Source organism: Neofelis nebulosa, chromosome 1 (genome assembly GCF_028018385.1).
Source record: "Neofelis nebulosa isolate mNeoNeb1 chromosome 1, mNeoNeb1.pri, whole genome shotgun sequence".
In the NCBI taxonomy this organism is placed as follows: Eukaryota; Metazoa; Chordata; class Mammalia; order Carnivora; family Felidae; genus Neofelis; species Neofelis nebulosa.
The window spans coordinates 67,071,944-67,092,294 of NC_080782.1; the positions used below are offsets into that span (position 1 = coordinate 67,071,944).

Here is a 20,351-nt window from a genome sequence, read left to right on the forward strand (position 1 = left end):
TGCCTGGGCTTGCCTCTGCCCTGACGCTAAGCCTGGAACCTTAAAGCAAGTCTGGGTGCCTTGGTTTTCTTATCTGTAAATTGGGGATAATGAGAGCTAACAGTTATTAAGTGCTTAGTAGGTATCAAAATATACTATCTTATTTTATAATCATGATACTATATGAAGTAGTTACCTACCTCCTAAAACACAGGGCTGATAATAAAGAGATATCTTTCAGGTGTGTAGTGTGGGTCAAATGAGACCATCTATTATGTTCGCTCTTGATGTTATTAAAACTGTTGGGCCAAATTCTAGTGACGTCAGGTCAGGAGCTGTTTCCAGAAATGGACCAAACGTTCACAATGCCACACAGGAGAGCAGATTATTTCCAGTATAGTGTTGACGATCGGCCGGAGTTAAGGAGGGTCAGATTTCTTGACAGGTGTTAAAAATGCACAAAACCCTAGACATTAAAGGGTCTCATCTGGGGCTATGGGTTCAGAGTCCAGCGCAGTCTTGCAGCCTGGGACCAGAAGAACCGCTCTGAGTTTGCAAAACGGGAGTGTTTATCTTCTTCCTGAAAAGAAATCCACGACTCTGGGCGGCTGGAGGAGTTCCGCCGGGAGCACACTCCCTTCTGCTTGAGTCCCCAAGTGTCAAGGGCCCGCGTCGAGGTTGGATGCACGGAGTTGACACCCTTCCAGGAGACCTCCTGTGTACTCTGCCCCCCCTCGCGTCCCCTCGCCATCCCTGGCTCCCCGACTCCACGATCCACCTTCCCCTCCTCCCTCTCCGCTGAGGTGCCTACTCCCGCGATTGCAGGGCGCCCATCTTCCCAGCCCGGGCAAAACCCGGAGAGCTGGAATCCCGCGCCCGGAGCGCCCCGGCGGCCACTGGGCATGCTCCGTTGTCAGGCAGGTTCGGGGCTGCGAGCCGCTTTTGCGCCTCGCGGATTCCTCCCGCGGCCGCGCGTCCTCCTCTTCCCGAGCAGGCAGCGGGCGCATGATGGCGGCGGCGGGGAGCGCCAGCGGCGGTGGCAGCAGCGGCGGAGGCGGCGGCAGCAGCAGCAGCGATACATCCAGCACTGGCGAGGAGGAGCGGATGCGGCGCCTCTTCCAGACTTGCGACGGCGACGGCGACGGATACATTAGCAGGTACTCGGGGAGGTACGCGGAACGGGCTGGGGCGCGCGACCAGCCTCTCCGACCCTTCCTCTGCCCCTTCTCCCCAACTTCCAGCAAGTTGCTCAGAAGCTCACGGGGAAAGTTGGCGGCGACTCTGAGAGCGCATCGCTGGCTCGGCCACTGAAGCCTAGGGGCTGATCCGCTCGCCTTCTGGTGGTGCTAGTTGGTCCAACTTTTCCCAGCGCTGTCTTTGTCTGGGCGTCGGGAGACATCTCTTTAGGATGCACGTCCTTCCCGGGTCGTGGAGCGTTCATGCCTGTGGGGAGAGGAGTTCTGGCCGCTTGTCCCAGGTCAGAGGGGTTGCTCTGCAGTCTCGGGCTCCTGGGTGTCAAGATGCTTTGGCACCAGGGAGCGATCAGTCCGGCTGCTCAGTGGACAGCCCTGGGGCCAGACCAGGATAGGGATGTGCTCCCAGTGACAGCTTTGGACGTGAAAACAAGCTGCGAAGAACTTTCGGGTGCTGCAGAGCCTCTGTGTTCCAAACTGGGGAACCCACAGAATGGACATAGCTTGCCACCCAGTACTGATTGAAACCTGTTAGCCTGAGGGGAACCAAGTGCGTAGGCACAAATTGGGGGTTTAGAGGTGAGTCTGTAATATAGACCCGACCCCATACCTCAGCTCCAGAAGCTAACCAGGTGAGTGGGGTGTCCGGACACCTCTGAGTGACCACTCATAACGCTCCCTGTGTTTGCTTCTAGATTCCGTATAGAAGCTGTGTTGAGGCTTCAAGCCGCAGGGCTTGGCGAAATGATTACTTCTGCCCACATTTTTTATCACTTATCATACAATGATGGTGAAGAAGGCAGTGTAATGTCTTGTGGTATGCTTCTTTGAAAGGTTGACATACCGCACTGAAGACCTTTCACGCTGAAATTTGAATTGCCTTCTAGGAAGAAGTCCACCTAAGTTGGATATGACATGTTAGTTTAGCCTTTGTCTTGGTAATAGTAAAGATCTCTAAAAAGCCCGGCTGCCTCCTGCTGATTACCCTTGCCTACTTAGAGAAAAAAAGAGTGGGGAATTTCCACCCCCACCCCCCAATTTTTATAAGATCTCTGAATCAGGTAATTTGACATGTAAGATTTTGGCAATTAAAAACATAATTTATTTGGGACTCCATTCAATTATGATAATTCTTGGCTGAATTTTATTACTTTTCTAGAGTTTCATTAGGAACCATTGAGAAAGATACCAGAAAACTTTGTGGAGTAATTCTATTCTGAAATGGGGGGGAAAATGTAATTCCAGTTAACCCCACATAGATTTTCATCTGGAAGTCTTTCCCTGTTTTGGTTCTGTGATAAAAAATTTCATCATATAGTGTAGATTTTTTTCCTACTTGAAAAGCCTACTTGAATTTCCTACTCGAATGGCCATTGTGTTATTTACAATAATAAAAAACAGTCTACATTCTTCACATTAGGATGCACAAAGAGTTTAATTTCACATGGGCAAGGGTGTATGTAGAACGCTAGTAGAATTCTCTCCTTTCCTTCCTTTGATTTGGACTATTAGTATGTTGCTTTATCTGAACTACGCTTTTTGTACAAATGTTCATTTTTTTAAAAAAATGTTTAATGTTTGATTTTGAGGGGGGGGGGTACAGAGAGAAAGGGAGACACAGAATCTGAAGCAGGCTCCAGGCTCTGAGCTGTCAGCACAGAGCCCAATGCAGGGCTTGAACCCACAAACTGTGAGTTCATGACCTAAGCCGAAGTCGGTCACTTAACCGACTGAGCCACCCAGGTGCCCCTGCTCATATTATTTTAAATGGTGGCTGTCTCTACCCCAAAAGATAATGAATTCTGGAGGCATAATTTGAGGATTTTGTTTTGGAGGATGAGGCATTGTATGTAAGGGGGTAGTAAAGAGGAGATTTCATATTAAAGTAGAAACCTACTAAGGCAAAAGTGGAAAAAACTGTATCATTCCTTGAGTCATATCATTTTAAAATATCTGCTTGAAAGATGAAAGGTGTGTGCAATAATGAACCCTAAGCCATAATTTTGCCTGTGGGGAGAGTTGCTCTTGAAGTTATTTTATGCTATGACAAAATTCCCATTTAAGAAGAGGAGTTCAGGGATGGCAATCTCATTGAAACGAGGCACCAAGGATCTTCTCTAGAAGTATGTTTACATAGCAAGCACAGTTTTACCTGGAATATATGTTTATTTGATGTGGCATGGGAAATGGGGTTAATGAAGTTAGGTGGCATTAAATGACTCCCTCTCTGAAGTTGCTCCTTTGTGCTCCCTTTGTTTAATGACCTTTACTGACCACTCAACAGTAGATGATAAGGAGTGGAATGCTGTGAATTTTCTCTTTTATAAACATGAGAGTTGGACTTTCTACATTAAGACCTTAAAAATCTTGGATTCTTTAAAAGATGTTAAGTTTATGTTCATAGTACACCACTGTATCTGTTAGGATTTCAGTTGGCTGTATATAATGGAAAACGAACTACAGTCAAATAAGTACAGACTTTCTTACCTAGAGGTCCGGAGGTGGTTCATTCAGGCTGGGACAGCCATTCCACAATGGCATTAATGCCCAGCTTCCTTCTATCTCTCTACATCGCTATTCTTGATATAAAATATTCATCCTCATGGTTATCTCATAGTCTTAAAAAATGATTGCCCTGTCTCCAGCCTCATGTCCAGGTTCCAGGCAGGAAGGTACAAAAGGAAGATGAAATGAGTAGAGCATATATCATTAAGGCAGAGCTTTCTCAAATCCCTTAATTGAAATCTTATTGGTCAAACTATATCACCTTACCATGGTGACTTTCAGTAGAGTTCAAGGAAGCATCTAATTTGATTAGTCACATTGCCTCCTAAACAAAATCTGAGTTCTGTTACTAAGAGCAGGGAATGGATATTGAGGAGGCAAGAAGCAACCAAAACATATAATAAAACTTCCATGGTAACCCTCATTCAACTATATTGGCTTTGGTCCTTTGCTTAACTCTCATTCTCAAACAGGAGTGGGCTGGAGGTCTCATGTTTAGAGGAAGGCTAGTGGAAAATAGATTGAGACCAGGAGGGGAAACGTCAGGGCACACCACCTCAGGAAGAGGGAAGTAAAGGGTAGGGCTTTGAATCTTCAATATTCTCTTGGCCCAAGCTTCCTTAGCAGGCTGACAAAAAAAGCACCAGCTAACTGGAGATTCCTGGAATTGCTGCCTCTGCCCAGGAACTTCCAGCCTGCCACCAGGACCCAGAATAATCCCCATGGATAGTTAAGCTGGAACTGACAACTACTGTTAGGTGGAGCCAAATTGCAGCTTGGACAGGGTAGGATTGGGACTGTATAGTGGGACCACAGCAGGCTCTTCTGGTGCATTTCATTAACTACGATGACTTAACCCCACATTTTATGGTATTGAACTTTTTGGACCCTATTTATCGTGGTATAGGAGGTGGTGGGGTTACTCTATTTGTTGAGATTAATTTCCCTTTGGAATTGTAAAGCTTCTTATTTTTACCTTTAAGTTTTAAGAAACCATCTTGAACATTTGACAAATATTAAAAACCACCATTTACCTTTGTATCTAGTTGCCAAGCCTCAGCTGAAATGTTGGTGTCTTAGAGAGAGCTTTCCTGACCACTGTATCAAAGGTTAGCTCTTCCCCACCAATATCCTCTGTCATAGTACCAAGGGCTTTCTTCCAAAGTACTCTTTACAACTTGTAATTGCATTTCTATTTCCTACCTTGTTTGCCTGTTCATTGTCAGTCTCCCACTAGTTGTAGCTTCATGAGGGTAGGAATTATGCTTATTTTGTTTAAACAGTACACTCAGGGGGTGCCTGGGTGGCTCAGTCGGTTGAGTGTCCGATTTCAGCTCGGGTCATGATCTTACAGTTTATGGGTTCAAGCCCCGTGTCAGGCTCTGTGCTGACAGCTCAGAGCCTGGACCCTGCTTCAGATTCTGTGTCTCTCGCTCTCTCTCTCTCTGCCCCATCCCACTCATGCTCCGTCTCTCTCTCTCTCTCTCTCTCTCTCTCTCTCAAAAATAAATAAACTTTGAAAAAAAAACAGTACACTCAGGATCTAGTGCAGTATTTGCCATACAGCATACAATCAGTAAATTCTGATGAAGAAATGACCAAGAATAAAGATTGGTATGTTCATGAATTTTGAAAAATCTTTCAAGCATTTTCATTTCCAAGCATATTCCATGTTTATAAAGTACTTTAAATGTAAGTGTATTTTATTAAAGAATATTTTCCTTTAAAAATAACTTCTTTCTGGTTATACAAAAGATATTCTTTGTTGACAAATGGGAAAATACAGAAATGTTTAAAAATAAAATAAAAATTATCCATTATCCCATAACCAAGGAATATCATTTCTATTTTCCTGGTGACATAGCTACATCATATTATTCCTCTAGTACATTAAAAAGGATTGGATAGGGGCGCCTGGGTGGCGCAGTCGGTTGGGCGTCCGACTTCAGCCAGGTCACGATCTCGCGGTCCGTGAGTTCGAGCCCCGCGCCAGGCTCTGGGCTGATGGCTCAGGGCCTGGAGCCTGTTTCCGATTCTGTGTCTCCCTCTCTCTCTGCCCCTCCCCTGTTCATGCTCTGTCTCTCTCTGTCCCAAAAATAAATAAAAATCGTTGAAAAAAAAAAATCTTTAAAAAGGATTGGATAAAAGGAAAGACATCCCATGTTCACAGATAGGAAGATTTAATATTGTTATGATGTCAGTGCTTCCCCAAGCTGATCTACAGATTTAATGCAACCGTTTTCAAAATCCAAGCTGTCATTTTATGCAGAAATTGACAATTTGATCTTAAAATTCATATGGAAATTCAAGTGACCCAGAATAGTCAAAACAACCTTGAAAAAGAAAAACCAAGGTGGAGGATTCGCACTCCTCAATTTCAAAACTTACTGCATAGCAACAATAATCAAGACAGTGTGGTAGTAGCAAAAGGATAAACCTATAGATCAATGAAATAGAACTGGGAGTCCAGAAACAAACCATGTGTCTATAGTGAATTTATTTTTATTTTATTTTATTTTTTTAAAGTAGACTCCATGTCCAGCATAGAGCTGAATGTGGGGCTTGAACTCATGACCCTGAGATTAAGACTTGAGCTGAGATCAAGAGTTGGATGCCTAACCAATTGGGCCACCCAGGCACCCCACTATAGTGAATTTATTTTTAACAGGAGTGTGAAGATAAGGGTTTCAAATTCAGGGGTGAAATAGGGAAAGAATAGACTTTTTGACAAATGGTGCTGGGGCAACTGGTAGCCACATGTGAAAGAATGAGCGTGGACACTTTCTTCACATACAAAAGTGTATATATTCCTCATATACAAAATGTATATAGTCCTCACATACCTCACATGCAAAAATGAACTCAAAATGGATCAAAAACTTAAATGCTAAGAGCTAAAACCATTAAACTCTTTGAAGAAAACATAGAACAAAATCTTTGTCACCTTGGATTTGGTAATGGATTCTTATATATGACACCAAAACACAGGCTACAAAAGAAAAAATAGATAAATTGGGGTTAATTAAAATTTTTAAAACTGGTGCTTTACAAGGCACTCTCAGAAAAGTGAAAGATAACCCAAGGAATGGGAGAAAATATTTACAAATCATATATTTGGCAAGGAATTTGTATATAGATTATATAAAGAACTCTTATAACTCAATAATAAAAAGATAAATAACCCAATTAAAAATGGACAAAGGGTCTGAATAGACTTTTCTCCAAAGAAGATATGCAGATGGCCAATAAACACATGAAAAGGTGCTCAACATCATTAGCCACTCGGGAAATGCAAATCAAAGCTACAATGAGTCACTACTCTGTATCCAGTAGGATGGCCATATCAAAAAGTCAGATAATAACATGTGTTAGCAAGGATGTGGAGAAACCAGAATGCTCATACACTGTTGGTAGGAATGTAAAAAGGTGCAGTCACTTTGGAAAATAGTCTAGTAGTTCCTCATAAACTTAAACATAGAATTCCCATATATATATATTCCAGCAATTCTACTCCTAGGTATATATGCAAGAGAACTGAAGACATATGTCCTCACACAAACTTATACATGAATGTTCACAGAAACATTATTCATAATAGTCAAAAGATGTAATCAACCCAAATGCCTATCAACTGATGAAAGAACAGGCAAGATGTGATCTATCCATACAGTGGAATATTACACCGTCATAAAAAGGAATGAACTACTGACACCTGCTACAACATGGATGAACCTTTTTTCTAAATTTTTTTAAAATTTATTTTTGAGAGAGAAAGGGAGAGACAGAGGGTGAACTGGGGAGGGGCAGAGAGAGAGAGGGAGACACAGAATCTGAAGCAGGTTCCAGGCTCTGAGCTATCAGCACAGAGCCTGATGTGGGGCTCAAACTCACAGACTGCAAGAGCACGACCTGAGCTGAAGTCGGATGCTTAACCGACTGAGCCATCATGGTGCCCCAACATGGATGAACTTTGAAAGTGTTATGCTAAGTGAAAGGGTCCATTCCCAAAGACCATATAATATATGATTCCATTTATATGAAATGTCCAGAATATACAAATTTATAGAGACAGAAAGTAGATTAGTGATTGCTTTAGGGCTGGGGGAGGACGATAGCTAAAGAGTGCGGGATTTCTTTTTGAAATGATGAAAATCTTCTGAAGTTGGTTGTAGTGATAGTTCCACAATTCTATGAATATACTAAAAACGATTGGATTGTACACTTTACATGGGTGAATTTTATGGTAAGTGAATTATATCTCAATGACGCTATCATCAAAATAAAAAAGATTGGAAATGTGATTTGTAATGATAATATCCCATTATTTACTTATTCAATTTATTTGATTATCCTTCAATTGTTGGACATTTAGATTGTTTCCAGTTATTTGCTTTGGAATTTTGTTAAATCTAAGATGCTACAGGTTGGAACACACATTGTTTTCTGTATCAGTCACACTATGATAAGATACAGATCATTGAATAGATTTTTAATTTTATTTATATTGGAAGTTCTGCCTTAAACTTCTTTAGTCATAGATTTTATATTTTACTCTTGTGCATACATAAAAAAAGGAGAATAGGCTATCATGTTGTTCAAAATGATCCTAAAACTTCTTCACAATTAAAGTGCAAGTCTTCCAAATCACTTTTTGGTTCAGAGTATTGATGTTGGGTTTTAATATCCAGTATCAGCCTCAGTGGCATCAAAGCATTCAGGGATGCAACATTTCTTTAAAGGAGGCTCCGCTGTTTGCTACAGGATTGTCATTTAAGATGCTGACACCTTTTGGGGCACCTGGATGGCTCAGTCAGTTAAGTGTCCGACTTTGGCTCAGGTCATGATCTCGTTGGTCATGAGTTTGAGCCCCACATTGGGCCTGTGCTGACACCTCAAAGCCTAGAGCCTGCTTCTGATTCTGTGTCTCCCTCTCTCTCTGCCCCTTGCCTGCTCACACTCTTTCTCTTTCTCAAAAATAAATAAACATTAAAAAAAAAAGATGCTGACACCTTTTTGCAATTACTGACATTGGTATTTCTGGTCTTACCGGAAGGTGTCAATGGAAGTAGCCAGGACTTGAATTCTTATGGAAGCATGAGAGTTATGCTTCCTTAAGAATTCTTATTGACTTATGCTAGTCATGTTACCGGGAATAACAACATGATTCACACTACACAAGCGATCGTAACTGTGTCAGCGCCAGGCCAACAGAATTATAAGAAACATTCAGATTTCACAATATTAAACTATGCATCTTAGAAGTTTGAAATACAGTATTTTATATAATGCTAGAATAAACACCTTCATGGTGCCAGGTACTGTATTACTAAAGAATGAGTCAAAAGTGGAATTATCAGTGAAATGTATGAACTAGAATTGCTTTGCAAACATTTTGCTTCATCTTCTATGAACAATAACAGCAACTACAACAAGAGGTTTTCAGGTCAAATGGAGACTTACTGTAATGTTTAAAGAACCACAGACTTGCAGATTAAACAGACTCTATTATTCTTCCCCCGGACAGTTAGCAGAAATACGGTTTAGGGAGGGTAGAGAGAGGAGTCATTTGGCTTTAAAAGTTACAGGAGACACTTAAACAGAAGGTAAATGGAGTAGAAAGACTATGCCTTCTAGATTCCTTGTGTCATGGCCAGGTAGATCCCATGACATAAGGATTATTCTTAAAGTTGATAACTCTGGAACACAATTTTTTAAAAGTTTTATTTATTTATTTATTTTGAGAGAGAGAGAGAGAGAGAGAGAGCGAGCGCCAAGTAGCTGGGGGAGGGGAAGAGAGAGGGAGAGGGAGAGAATCCCAAGCAGACTCCAAGCTCAGCAGGTAGCCTGAGGCAGGGCTTGATCCCACAACCATGAGTTTCTGACCTGAGCCCATATCAAGTCAGACGCTCCACCAGGTGACCCGCTCCCACAATTTTAAAAAGAGAGTCTTTGGTGATATTCAAAGAACAGTATAACCAAAGCCAAACTTTGAAGAAACTGAATAATATTGAAAGCTTCAAAACTATAATCAAACCATAACGTCACTCGGAAAGGCACAAACTGAACCTAAGTGAGGGAAAAAAGGAAATCCATTATAACTAATATGAGGGAGAAAATTTTGAGTGGGACAAATTTTGTACCCAGTCATCCAGAAGAACCAACTCTGATACACAGTATTTCCTGAATCACAATTTTTTCATATGTAAAGATTCTTGAGAATCATGTCACCTAGAACTTCCCAAACTTGAGTCATTTGTCTACCACATTTATGATCTTTCCATATCACTGGCCACAACCTCTTCCTTGAATTTAAGACAGGAATATGCAGTAACTGCATATTTGACTTACATGTCCAAAGACATCTCAAACTCAGCATGTACAAAACAAAATTCCTGACTCCCCTCCCCAACTCTTCCTCCCTCTGTTTTCTTGATTACAGTAAATGTCTTTTCCCTTGCTAGTTGCTCAAGTCAGAAAATAAAGTCATCCTGCGTTCTTCTCTTTTCTATCAGTACATTCAGTCCATCAGCAAACCCACCAATTCTGCTTTTAAAATATAGCTTCTTGGGGGCACCTGGGTGGTTCAGTTGGTTAAGTGTCTGACTTTGGCTCAGGTCATGATCTCACAGTTTTTGGGCTTGAGCCCTGCATTGGGCTCTGTGCTGACAGTGTGGAGCCTCCTTGGGATTCTCTCTTTCCCTCTCTTTCTGCCCCTCCCCTTTCTCTCTCTCTCTTAAGAATAAATATATAAAAAAAATATATGTATAGCTTCACCCTGACAGTTTTTCATCACCTTGCTACTTAGGTACAAAATATCACCCATCTCACACTGAGATTAGTACAACAGGCTCCTCCTTCTGCCCTTGCCCCCTCCACCCTCCACACACTCAGATTATGCATACTGCAGCCAGGTGACTTATTGTAAGTCAGATCATGTTATTCCTCTGCAACATAGTGGAAAGGGCCCTGGATCTGAGTCAGGAAAGCTGGGTTCACCCCAGGCTCTGCTACTAAGTAATTATGTGACTTGGTACGAGTCCCTGCCTCTGTCTTAGTTTCCTTACCTATAAAGTGAGATGATAAAACACTCATCTGTGTTTTCTCTTGCTTGGGGTTTGTTGAAATTCTTGAGTCTGTAGATTTAATTTTCCTCTAACTTGGAAATTAATCAGCCATTATTTTTTTCAAACATCTTTTCTGTCCCTTCTCTAATTTCTTTTTAGGACTCCAATTATGCACATATCAGATTGCTTGATATTTGCCCACTTCTCATTGAGGCTCTGTTAATTTTTTCCCTTATCTTTTTTCTTTCTGTGTTTCCTTTTGGATAGTGTCTATTGTTATATCTTCAAATTTTCTGATCTTTTCTTCTGCAGTGTCTAAGCTGCTATTAATCCCATTCATATTTCATTGTATTTTTCATTTCTAGAAGTCCCATTTAAATATATGGAGAGTATTCATAATAGCTACTGTAACTTCCTTGTCTATTAATTCCATCATTTCTGTCATTTCTGGGTCTGTTTCTTTTTAAAAATTATTTATTTGGGGCGCCTGGGTGGCTCAGTCGGTTAAGCATCCGACTTCAGCTCAGGTCATGATCTCGTGGTCCGTGAGTTCGAGCCCCGCATCAGGCTCTGTGCTGACAGCTCAGAGCCTGGAGCCTGTTTCTGATTCTGTGTCTCCCTCTCTCTCTGACCCTCCCCCGTTCATGCTGTCTCTCCCTGTCTCAAAAATAAATAAACGTTAAAAAATTTTTTTTTTTAAATAAAAATTATTTATTTATTCTTTGGGAGAGTACAAGCCAGGGAGGGACAGAGAGAGGGGGACAGAGGATCTGAAGTGGGCTCTGCGCTGACAGGCTGACAGCAGTGAGCCCATGTGGGTCTTGAACCCATGAACCACAAGATCATGACCTGAGCTGAAGTCAGACGCTCAACTGACTAAGCCACCCAAGTGCCCCTCTGGGTCTATTTCTATTGATTAATTTTTTTACTGCCTATGGGACATATTTCTGTTTCTTTGTATACCTGATAATTTTTGGTTGGAGATAGGACGTTATAACTTGTTGAGTTCTGGCTTTTGTTGTGTTCCTTTACCTTGTTCTGGCATGCTGTTGACTTTGGATCTTTTGGGAGCTTGCCTTTAAGCTTTGTTAGGCAGTATCAGAATAGCCTTTAGTCTAGGGTTAATTTGGCCTCTGCAGATCTCTGGAGCTCTCTTTCTGAGACGTTCCCTCATCTTCCCTCTGTACCACAAGTTCTATCCACCTTGGATTTCCTGAACTTTGTTCTTTATCTTCTCAACTCAGTGGGACCACTGAGTGATGGATTCCCTCTCCTGTTCTGCAGCCTGTAAATTGCCCCCAGGCAGTAAGTTGGTATAAATGTAGACTCATCTTGCTGGTTTACCTTTACTCAGGGATTGTAGTCTTGTGCTGTTATATAATGTCTGGAAATTATTATTTCTTATATTTTGTCTGGATTTCTAGTTGTTTAGGTAGGAAAGTAAGTCCAGTCTCTGTGATTATCTAAAGACCTGAAGTGGTGTTGTGATTTTTCTTTTTGAGTGTCTTAAAGTGGGCCTGCCTATTTGGAAGCGCTCTGTTTATTAAGTTTACATATAAATAATTTTATATAACATTTACAACAATATGTTACTATTTTTAAGTTACTACCTAGAGGCCCACATATCTTTTTTTTTTTTTAAACAGCTAACATTATTGAGTGCTTATCATGTGCTAGGCTGTACGCTAAATCAGCACTTTGTATACGTGACCTCAATTACTATTCATAATAGCCCCTTTGAAAAAAGAATTATTATTACATGCAGTTTAAAGATGAGAAAAACAGGCTCAGGGATATATATTGCTATTTGCTCAAGATTCCACACTAGCAAGACCCGAAATTCAACTGATATCTCTGGTTCTCAAATGAGGGCTTTGACCACTATTCGGTGCTGCTTTTCACATGTGTGTCTTTCAGATATTTTATAACAGCTTTATTGAGCTATACCTTGCATGCTATACAATTTGCCCATTTATTTTATTTATTTTTTTTTTTAAATTATTTTTAACGTTTATTTATTTTTGAGACAGAGCATGAACGGGGGAGGGTCAGAGAGAGGGAGACACAGAATCTGAAACAGGCTCCAGGCTCTGAGCTGTCAGCACAGAGCCCGACGCGGGGCTTGAACTCACGGACCGCAAGATCATGACCTGAGCCGAAGTCGGCCGCTTAACCGACTGAGCCACCCAGGCGCCCCACAATTTGCCCATTTAAAGTGTGCAATTCAAGAGGCGCCTGGGTGGCTCAGTCCATTGAACGTCTGACTTCAGCTCAGGTCATGATCTCGCAGTCCGTGAGTTTGAGCCCCGCATCGGGCTCTGTGCTGACAGCTCGGAGCCTTGGATTCTGTGTCTCCCTCTCTCTCTGCCCTTCCCCCACTCATGCTCTGTCTGTCTGTCTCTCTCTCTGTCAAAAATAAATAGACATTAAAATTTTTAAGTGTACAATTCAATGTGGTTTTTTGGTATATTGATAGTTATACAACCATCATCATAATCAATTTTAGAACATTTTTATCACTCCGAAAGAAGCCCTGTATCGTTTAGCAGTATTCCTCCATCTTCCCCCCCGATCTTCCCAGCCCTAAGCAACCATTAATCTACTTTCTGCCTCTAAAGATTTGCCTACTATGGACATTTCATACAAATGGAATCATACATTATGTGAACTTTTGTTGCTTGGGTTTTGGTGACATATCCAAGGAGACTTTGCAATCCTAGGTCACCTATGTTTTCTTCTAAGAGTTTTATAGTTTTAGTTCCCACATTTAGGTCTATGATCCATTTGAGTTAATATTTGTAGGTGGTGTGAAAAGATGTCCAGGTTCATTCTTTTGCATGTGGATATCCAACTGTCCCAGCACCATTTGTTGAAAAGACTACTCTTTTCTCGCTTTCTTGACACTCTTGTCAAAAATCAATTGACCATATATGTAACAGTTTATTTCTGCACTTTCAGTTCTTTTTGATTGATATTGATACTTATTCTTGTACCAGTACTACACTGTCTTGGTTACTGTTGCTCTGTCATTAAGTTCTGAAATCAGAAAGTTTGAATCCTTCCAACTGTTTATTCTGTTTTTCTGGATTGTTTGGCTATTCTTAGGCCCTTGAGTTCCCACACAAATTTTAGGAGCAGCTTGTCAATTTCTTCAACCCAAGCAGCTGGGATTTTTGATAGAGATTGTATTGAATCTATAGGTCAGATCTGTTCACAGGCATTTTTAGCAACTTTATCTTTTCAGGGTTTTTTTGGTTTTTTTTCCTCTAGCCCACATTTTTATTTTACAGTCTTTTTATTTTGGTCAGTCAGTATATTAGTGAATGTCTAAATAATAGCATACATTTATGGAAGACTTTATAGTTTATAATCAGTATATTAGTGAATGTCTAAATAATAGCATACATTTATGGAAGACTTTATAGTTTATAATCAGTTAGTCCACACTTTATCTCATGTAATCCTTGCAATAGGAAGTCACATCTCTATTTTAAGACAAGGGGCTATGATAACAAAGCCTCTGGGGGAAGGATGAATCTGTGGCCCTACTTGAGGGCCTTTTCCATCATACATGCTGCCAGGCTAACACAAGAAAATGTATTTTCCCCAAAGCTTTAAATTTCTTTACTGTTTAATTTACCCAAGATCTATGGTGAGGATGAATTTTCATTTTATAACTGGCTTCTTAGCATAAGTGGGAATGGCATTTAAATACTTGGTACAGAAGGTGAGACATTTGCATGCTAAATGAAGTTCCATGGGAGTCTCAGCTGGGGAGACTCTCTGTTGTTCTGCAGATTGAAAAACCCCTTGAAGTGTTAGTCCCAGAGTAGAAACCATATGGAGAGAAAGGGCATTTCCTTAGAGAACGGTTAATTGTCAGCTTCTCATTGTCATTTCAAAATGTCAGTTTAAATATGCAAATGAGTAATTACTCAGTTCATGCCATTGATTATTGCTGATTTTACCTGATGGGAGAAAAAAAGTTGGGTAAGCATGCCTGGGTAAAGAATCCTGGACCTAGTCATTTTTCAAACATTTGGATTCCTAATGAGGTGACAATGTAAATGGAACACGTTTCGGGATTGACCAATAAACATTACATGTGTCTGTCTGATGGGACAGATGTTAGTTGAGTTTAAGTGTAGCCTCAGTTGAATATGTAGTGGTGAAATTTGTGCTCCAAAAATTCTAGATAGATGAACTTTGTGTTCATTACTATTATTATTTTTACATTCACAACAGCTAATATAAATGTAGAAAATACTTGAAAACACATTTTATTTTAGACTTGGTGCTAATTAAGCATCTCTTCAACATAATGGCAAGTGCCTTTGGTTATACCTGTTGTCTATTGTTTAAAACAGCATATGCAAATATGAAAGAATGATACAGATGAAAGAATTAAGAAAATAGGTGGGGTAAAGGGCGGTATTTTTGTAAAAATGTGGCTGCGTTTCCTTAAAATGTCAGATTTTTTCACTTATTTATAAAAATTTAGAACTTCTGCCTGGGAAATAACAAGCTTAACAGAACATTCTACATTTGAGGTAATGCCTTTAGGTAATGGCATTACCATGACAATTTTATGTATTATAGATTCTTAACCTGAGTTTATTTCATGATATTAAATAGGATGAAAATCAATGTGAGAATATTGTTGGGAAAGTATTTATTCTTCTAAAAAATGTGTTGGCAGTTTTATATGTATTATAAGCAAAATGCCACTCAAAGTGACATCAGTGCCACTCATCCTCCTCCACCTTCTTGGTTCCCAAGTTCCTTCATTCCTAATCACAGTTATTGTCCTAGTGTTCTAACCTGTAGGCTCAGCCTGTCCAGGCCTCTCTATATGGACACGAAAGTCATTTTTCTCTAACATTTTTCTATAACTGAGCAGGAAGCCCTTCTTAAAATCCCTCAACAGTTGCCCATTCCTTACGGATGAGTTCAGACTCCTTCTAGGGGCATTTAATTTAAGGCCCTTGGCCATCTGGCACAGTGACTATATCTCTGTTCAGCATGACCTGCCACAGTCCACCTTCCAGCATGCCTGCCCAGCTGTTCCAAGGATCATGCTTAGTGCACACAGCTCCTTCTGTAAGTGTCCTTCTCTCTTCCTTGTCTACTTAATGAGCACCTTTTTATTTTTTTTCTAGACTCAGTTTTTATGTAGCTCTTTCTCTGGAGAGTTCCCTGATGCCTCAGGATTTTACACACACTACTAGGCCAGCACTGCTCACATATCATATTTTCACTGTTTCCATTTCCTTCCTCTCGATACATAACATGCTTAAGGCAGAGACTGTATTTTTCTTGTCTTTTGTCTTTGTAACCATAGTGCCCAACATTTAATAGAAACTTACTAAATAAATAAATAAATGAAAGTGTTCATTGGGTAATAGTAATTTTAAACACTTAAGACTTTTTAGAAAAAAGATTAAAAAATTTTTTAAATGTTTATTTATTATTGAGAGACAGAGAGAGAGAGAGACAGAGCATGAGCATGGGAGGGGCAGAGACAGGAGAAGACACAGAATCGGAAGCAGGCTCCAGGCTCTGAGCTGTCAGCACAGAGCCTGATGCGGGACTCAAACTCACAAACTGCGAGATCATGACCTGAGCTGAAGTCAGACACTTAACTGACTGAACCACCCAGGCTCCCCTAGAAAAAGATTTTTCAGGATTTGTCCAGTTCAGAAGCTGAGAAATTTATATTTGAAAATGCATATCATGTGCATTTTACCATACATGTTCTTGCATTAATCTAACATACCAGTGTGATGGGAATTCAGCACCCCTGCTTCTAACTAGTTATGAGATGTTAGGCAAGTCACACAATCAGTTTCTAATCAGTTTCTTCTTCTGTAAAATAATTTTAACATCTTTTCCAGGACTGAAACATCTTCATTTTGTAGACGAAAGGTCCCAGTTAATAGAATTTTAGTGGTAGCATATTCATGCTGCTTAAATTTGTCTCTGTTGGGCAACTGGTGTTTGCTTATCAACTAGCCCTGATGAATCCACAGTTTCTCTACATTAATAGCTGTTTTCATCCAATAGCCTTTAATACCATCTAGTAAGTAGTATTTTCAAAAGAAATGAACTGTTGGTTAGGTTTTTTTGTCCATCCCTAAGTACAGGTTATGAGATGAAGTGAACCTAAAGCCTATTCTTACTTTTGTATCCTAGCTACTAAAAAGTTGATGGACAGTTGTCCACATGGTACTATCCTGACTCTTTCAGGGTATATAAATGTTTAGAAAGAGAAGATTTTCTTTTTTTTTTTTTTTTAAATTTTTTTCAACGTTTTTTATTTATTTTTGGGACAGAGAGAGACAGAGCATGAACGGGGGAGGGGCAGAGAGAGAGGGAGACACAGAGTCGGAAACAGGCTCCAGGCTCCGAGCCATCAGCCCAGAGCCCGACGCGGGGCTCGAACTCACGGATCGCGAGATCGTGACCTGGTTGAAGTCGGACGCTTAACCGACTGCGCCACCCAGGCGCCCCTAGAAAGAGAAGATTTTCAAATTAATATTTATAGCTCACTTTTCTTAGGCTATTCCTCTCTGGTTACTGGGTATTCACAGTAAACTAACATTTTAAAGTAATGATAGAGGGGCACCTGGGTGGCTCAGTTGGTTAAGCGTTTGTCTTCGGCTCAGGTCATGATCTCATGGTTTGTGAGTTTGAGCCCCGCATCGGGCTCCGTGCTGACAGCTCAGAGCCTGGAGCCTGCTTCGGATTCTGTCTGTCTGTCTGTCTGTCTGTCTCTGAACCCAACCCCTAACTTGCACTCTGTGTTTCTCTCTTTCAAAAATAAACATTAAAGTAATGATAGACTAAAAATAAGGGAATTTGCCCAATCCTAACTTGTATTATAGTAATTGCAATTTAACTCTGCTTGCCTACCAGATTGTAAGCTTCATGAATGTAGCAATCGAGCCTTTGTATCTCTCACACCACCCAACACCATCCCTTTGTACATAGATGCCATATGTACATAGATGCTAAGTCAATGTTGAATGAATGAACTGATGGATTATTACTACTTTAAGATAAAATTTTGTTGCTGCTGCCACACTCACAAGATAGGATTTTGGTTTTTTTCATTCCTAAAATAGAGAAATGCTCCTATGCCCATGTTAACCTAACTGTATGCTTCCATGCTTCCAGTGTTACCATCTGTGAAATGACATGGGATAAGAAAATCACAGAGGATTTTGTCTTTTGATCTTGTAAACTAATTTGTTAGAGCCCCCTCCCTATTCTGATATAAAACACAGGTTTCCTTAAAGGAATGATTACTGTTCACAATGGTTTGTCACTTTCTAGATTTCCTTGTGACTCTTCAGTACTCATAGTCTCTGAGAACCAGCATAGGAGAGTGAATTTAAGAATACTGATTTTTAGGGGCTCCTGGGTGGCTCAGTTGGTTGAGCGTCTGACTCTTGATTTTGACTCAGGTCAGATCCCAGGGTGGTGGGATTGAGTCCTGCGCCGGGCTCATGCTGAGTGTGGAGACTGCTTAAGATCCTCTCTCTCTAGGGTGCCTGGGTGGCTCAGTCAGTTAAGCATACAACTCTTGATTTCGGCTCAGGTCATGATCTCATGGTTGGTGAGTTGGATGCCCGCCCCCTCAACCTTGTGCACATGCATGTGCACTGTCTCTCAAAATACATAAATAGGCTAAAAAAAAAGATTCTCTGCCCCTCTCCCCCATTTGTGCTCTCTCTCTCTCAAATATATTATATATATAATATATATGATATATGATATATAATATATAATATATGTATATATATATATTTTTTTTTTCATTTTTAGACATTCATTGAATGCCCGCTGTATGCATGGAGGAATACAAAGATGGGTGTGTTATAATTCCTGCCCTTAAGGAGTATTTGGTCTTATGTAGTAAGTACACACATGACCAGAAACAAGGAAAAGTACAATGTGCTTAGGAAGTTTCCAGAAAGGAGAAAAACAACCAACTGGGCTTTATAGGAGGATAATGTTCTAGTCAAGGCTGAGATTGTTGCAAAGAATTTGGAGAGGCCCTGAATGGCCACTTACCTTCATTTTCCCTTCTAGATCATGGCCCCTTTCTTTACTTCGGCCAGGGTGGCTCTAGTGATTGCTCACATTGTTCCCTGCTTCCCTTCTCCCTCCCCAGACCAAAGAGCCCTCTGCAGCACTGACATGAGGGGAGACCACCATGCAGAGGCCCTGGCTTCCTCTGTGCTGCCTGGAAGAGTCAGGTGCACATTCCTGTATTATGTAGGTCACACCCTGAGGGGCAGCAATGATGAGAGAGAGGAGATGGGAGGAACCAGTTGATAAGTTACTCCTCCTTCTCCCTGAGAAACTATTCTGAAAGCAGTAGCTTTCTCTGGCCTCTCTGGAGACATTGTGTAAGACCAAATAACCAGCTGTTTCAAAGCTATGGCCAACTTGGTTGTGCACCCTCATGTGTTGGTTCTCCCAGCTTTGTTTCCTCACTTACCTTTCCCCCTCACTCTTGCTTCCCTGCGATTGCATCCCCAGTAAAATATAAGCACGTAAGCTTAACATAGAACTCATATAAACAGCTAATGGAAAGGAGATTATTGTTTAAATACATTGGGCTGCATATGCCCTGAGCCTAATTGAAAAAAAAATTCGGGGGCACCTGGGTGGCTCAGTCGGTTAAGCATCCAACTTCGGCTCAGGTCTTGATCTCATAGTTCGTGGGTTTGAGCCCTGAATAGGGCTCTGTGCTGAAAGCTCAGAGCCTGGACCCTGTTTCAGATTCTGTGTCTCCCTCTCTCTCTGCCCCTACCCTGTTCACGCTCTGTCTCTGTCTCAAAAATAAATAAACATTAAAAAAATTAAAAAAAATTATTCACTAAGGAAAAATAAAAAGAAAATGAGATTATTCTTAATTTCAGCCTCTCAAAATAGTAAACACATAAAGAGATACACACACAAATGTGATATAGTGCCCATTATTAGCTGCCCCCATGCCTTCTATCCTCACTTTTCTTCTTCCCAGCAGATCCCTAATAGAAGTTCAGGCAGCCACTCCCCCTACAAGAAACGCTGGTGTTGCAGGGTTCCACTTCCAAATGTAAGCGGAAGCCTGATTGATCTAAGGTAATCCCAGCCTCTTAGCAACAGTTGTGTTAGGAATGGGCATCTGATGCGACTTGGACTAATGAGTCTCTAGAAAGTTTGCTGGAGATTTCCGGAAAAGTTTTCCACATCCTTCTGGTAGAGTTTCTGGAAGCAACTCCTTTTCTCCCTCCCTTCCAAGTGGGACATGGACATGAAGAGGGTACAAGTGCCCTTGATTGTTGGTAGCAGCCACCCACAAATCCAAAGGGAAGTTAATACTAGGATGAAAACCACACTTTGAAAGGAGAGAACAGTATAGAAAAAGCTAGAGCCTTGATTGTGATTGAACCACTGAAACCCACCCTGCGTCTAGCTTCCCTATTGTATAAGCCAATACATTTCTTTATTTTTTTTTATTTAAAAACGTTTTAATGTTTATTTATTTTTGAGAGAGAGAGAGACAGAGTGTGAGCGGGGGAGGGGCAGAGACAGAGAGGGAGACATAGAATCCGAA

General features: G+C 40.9%; 1 protein-coding gene across 1 annotated transcript in view; it reads left to right on the forward strand.

Annotated features, from left to right (window-relative positions):
• Nucleotides 1-962: 962 nt before the first annotated feature.
• Nucleotides 963-20,351, forward strand: part of MCC (MCC regulator of WNT signaling pathway) — a 435,778-nt gene continuing 416,389 nt past the window's right edge. The window contains exon 1 of the mRNA XM_058724854.1: nucleotides 963-1,136. Within this exon, the coding sequence (XP_058580837.1) occupies nucleotides 985-1,136 (152 nt within the window). The 5' untranslated portion in view covers nucleotides 963-984. The remainder of the gene's footprint in view (nucleotides 1,137-20,351) is intronic.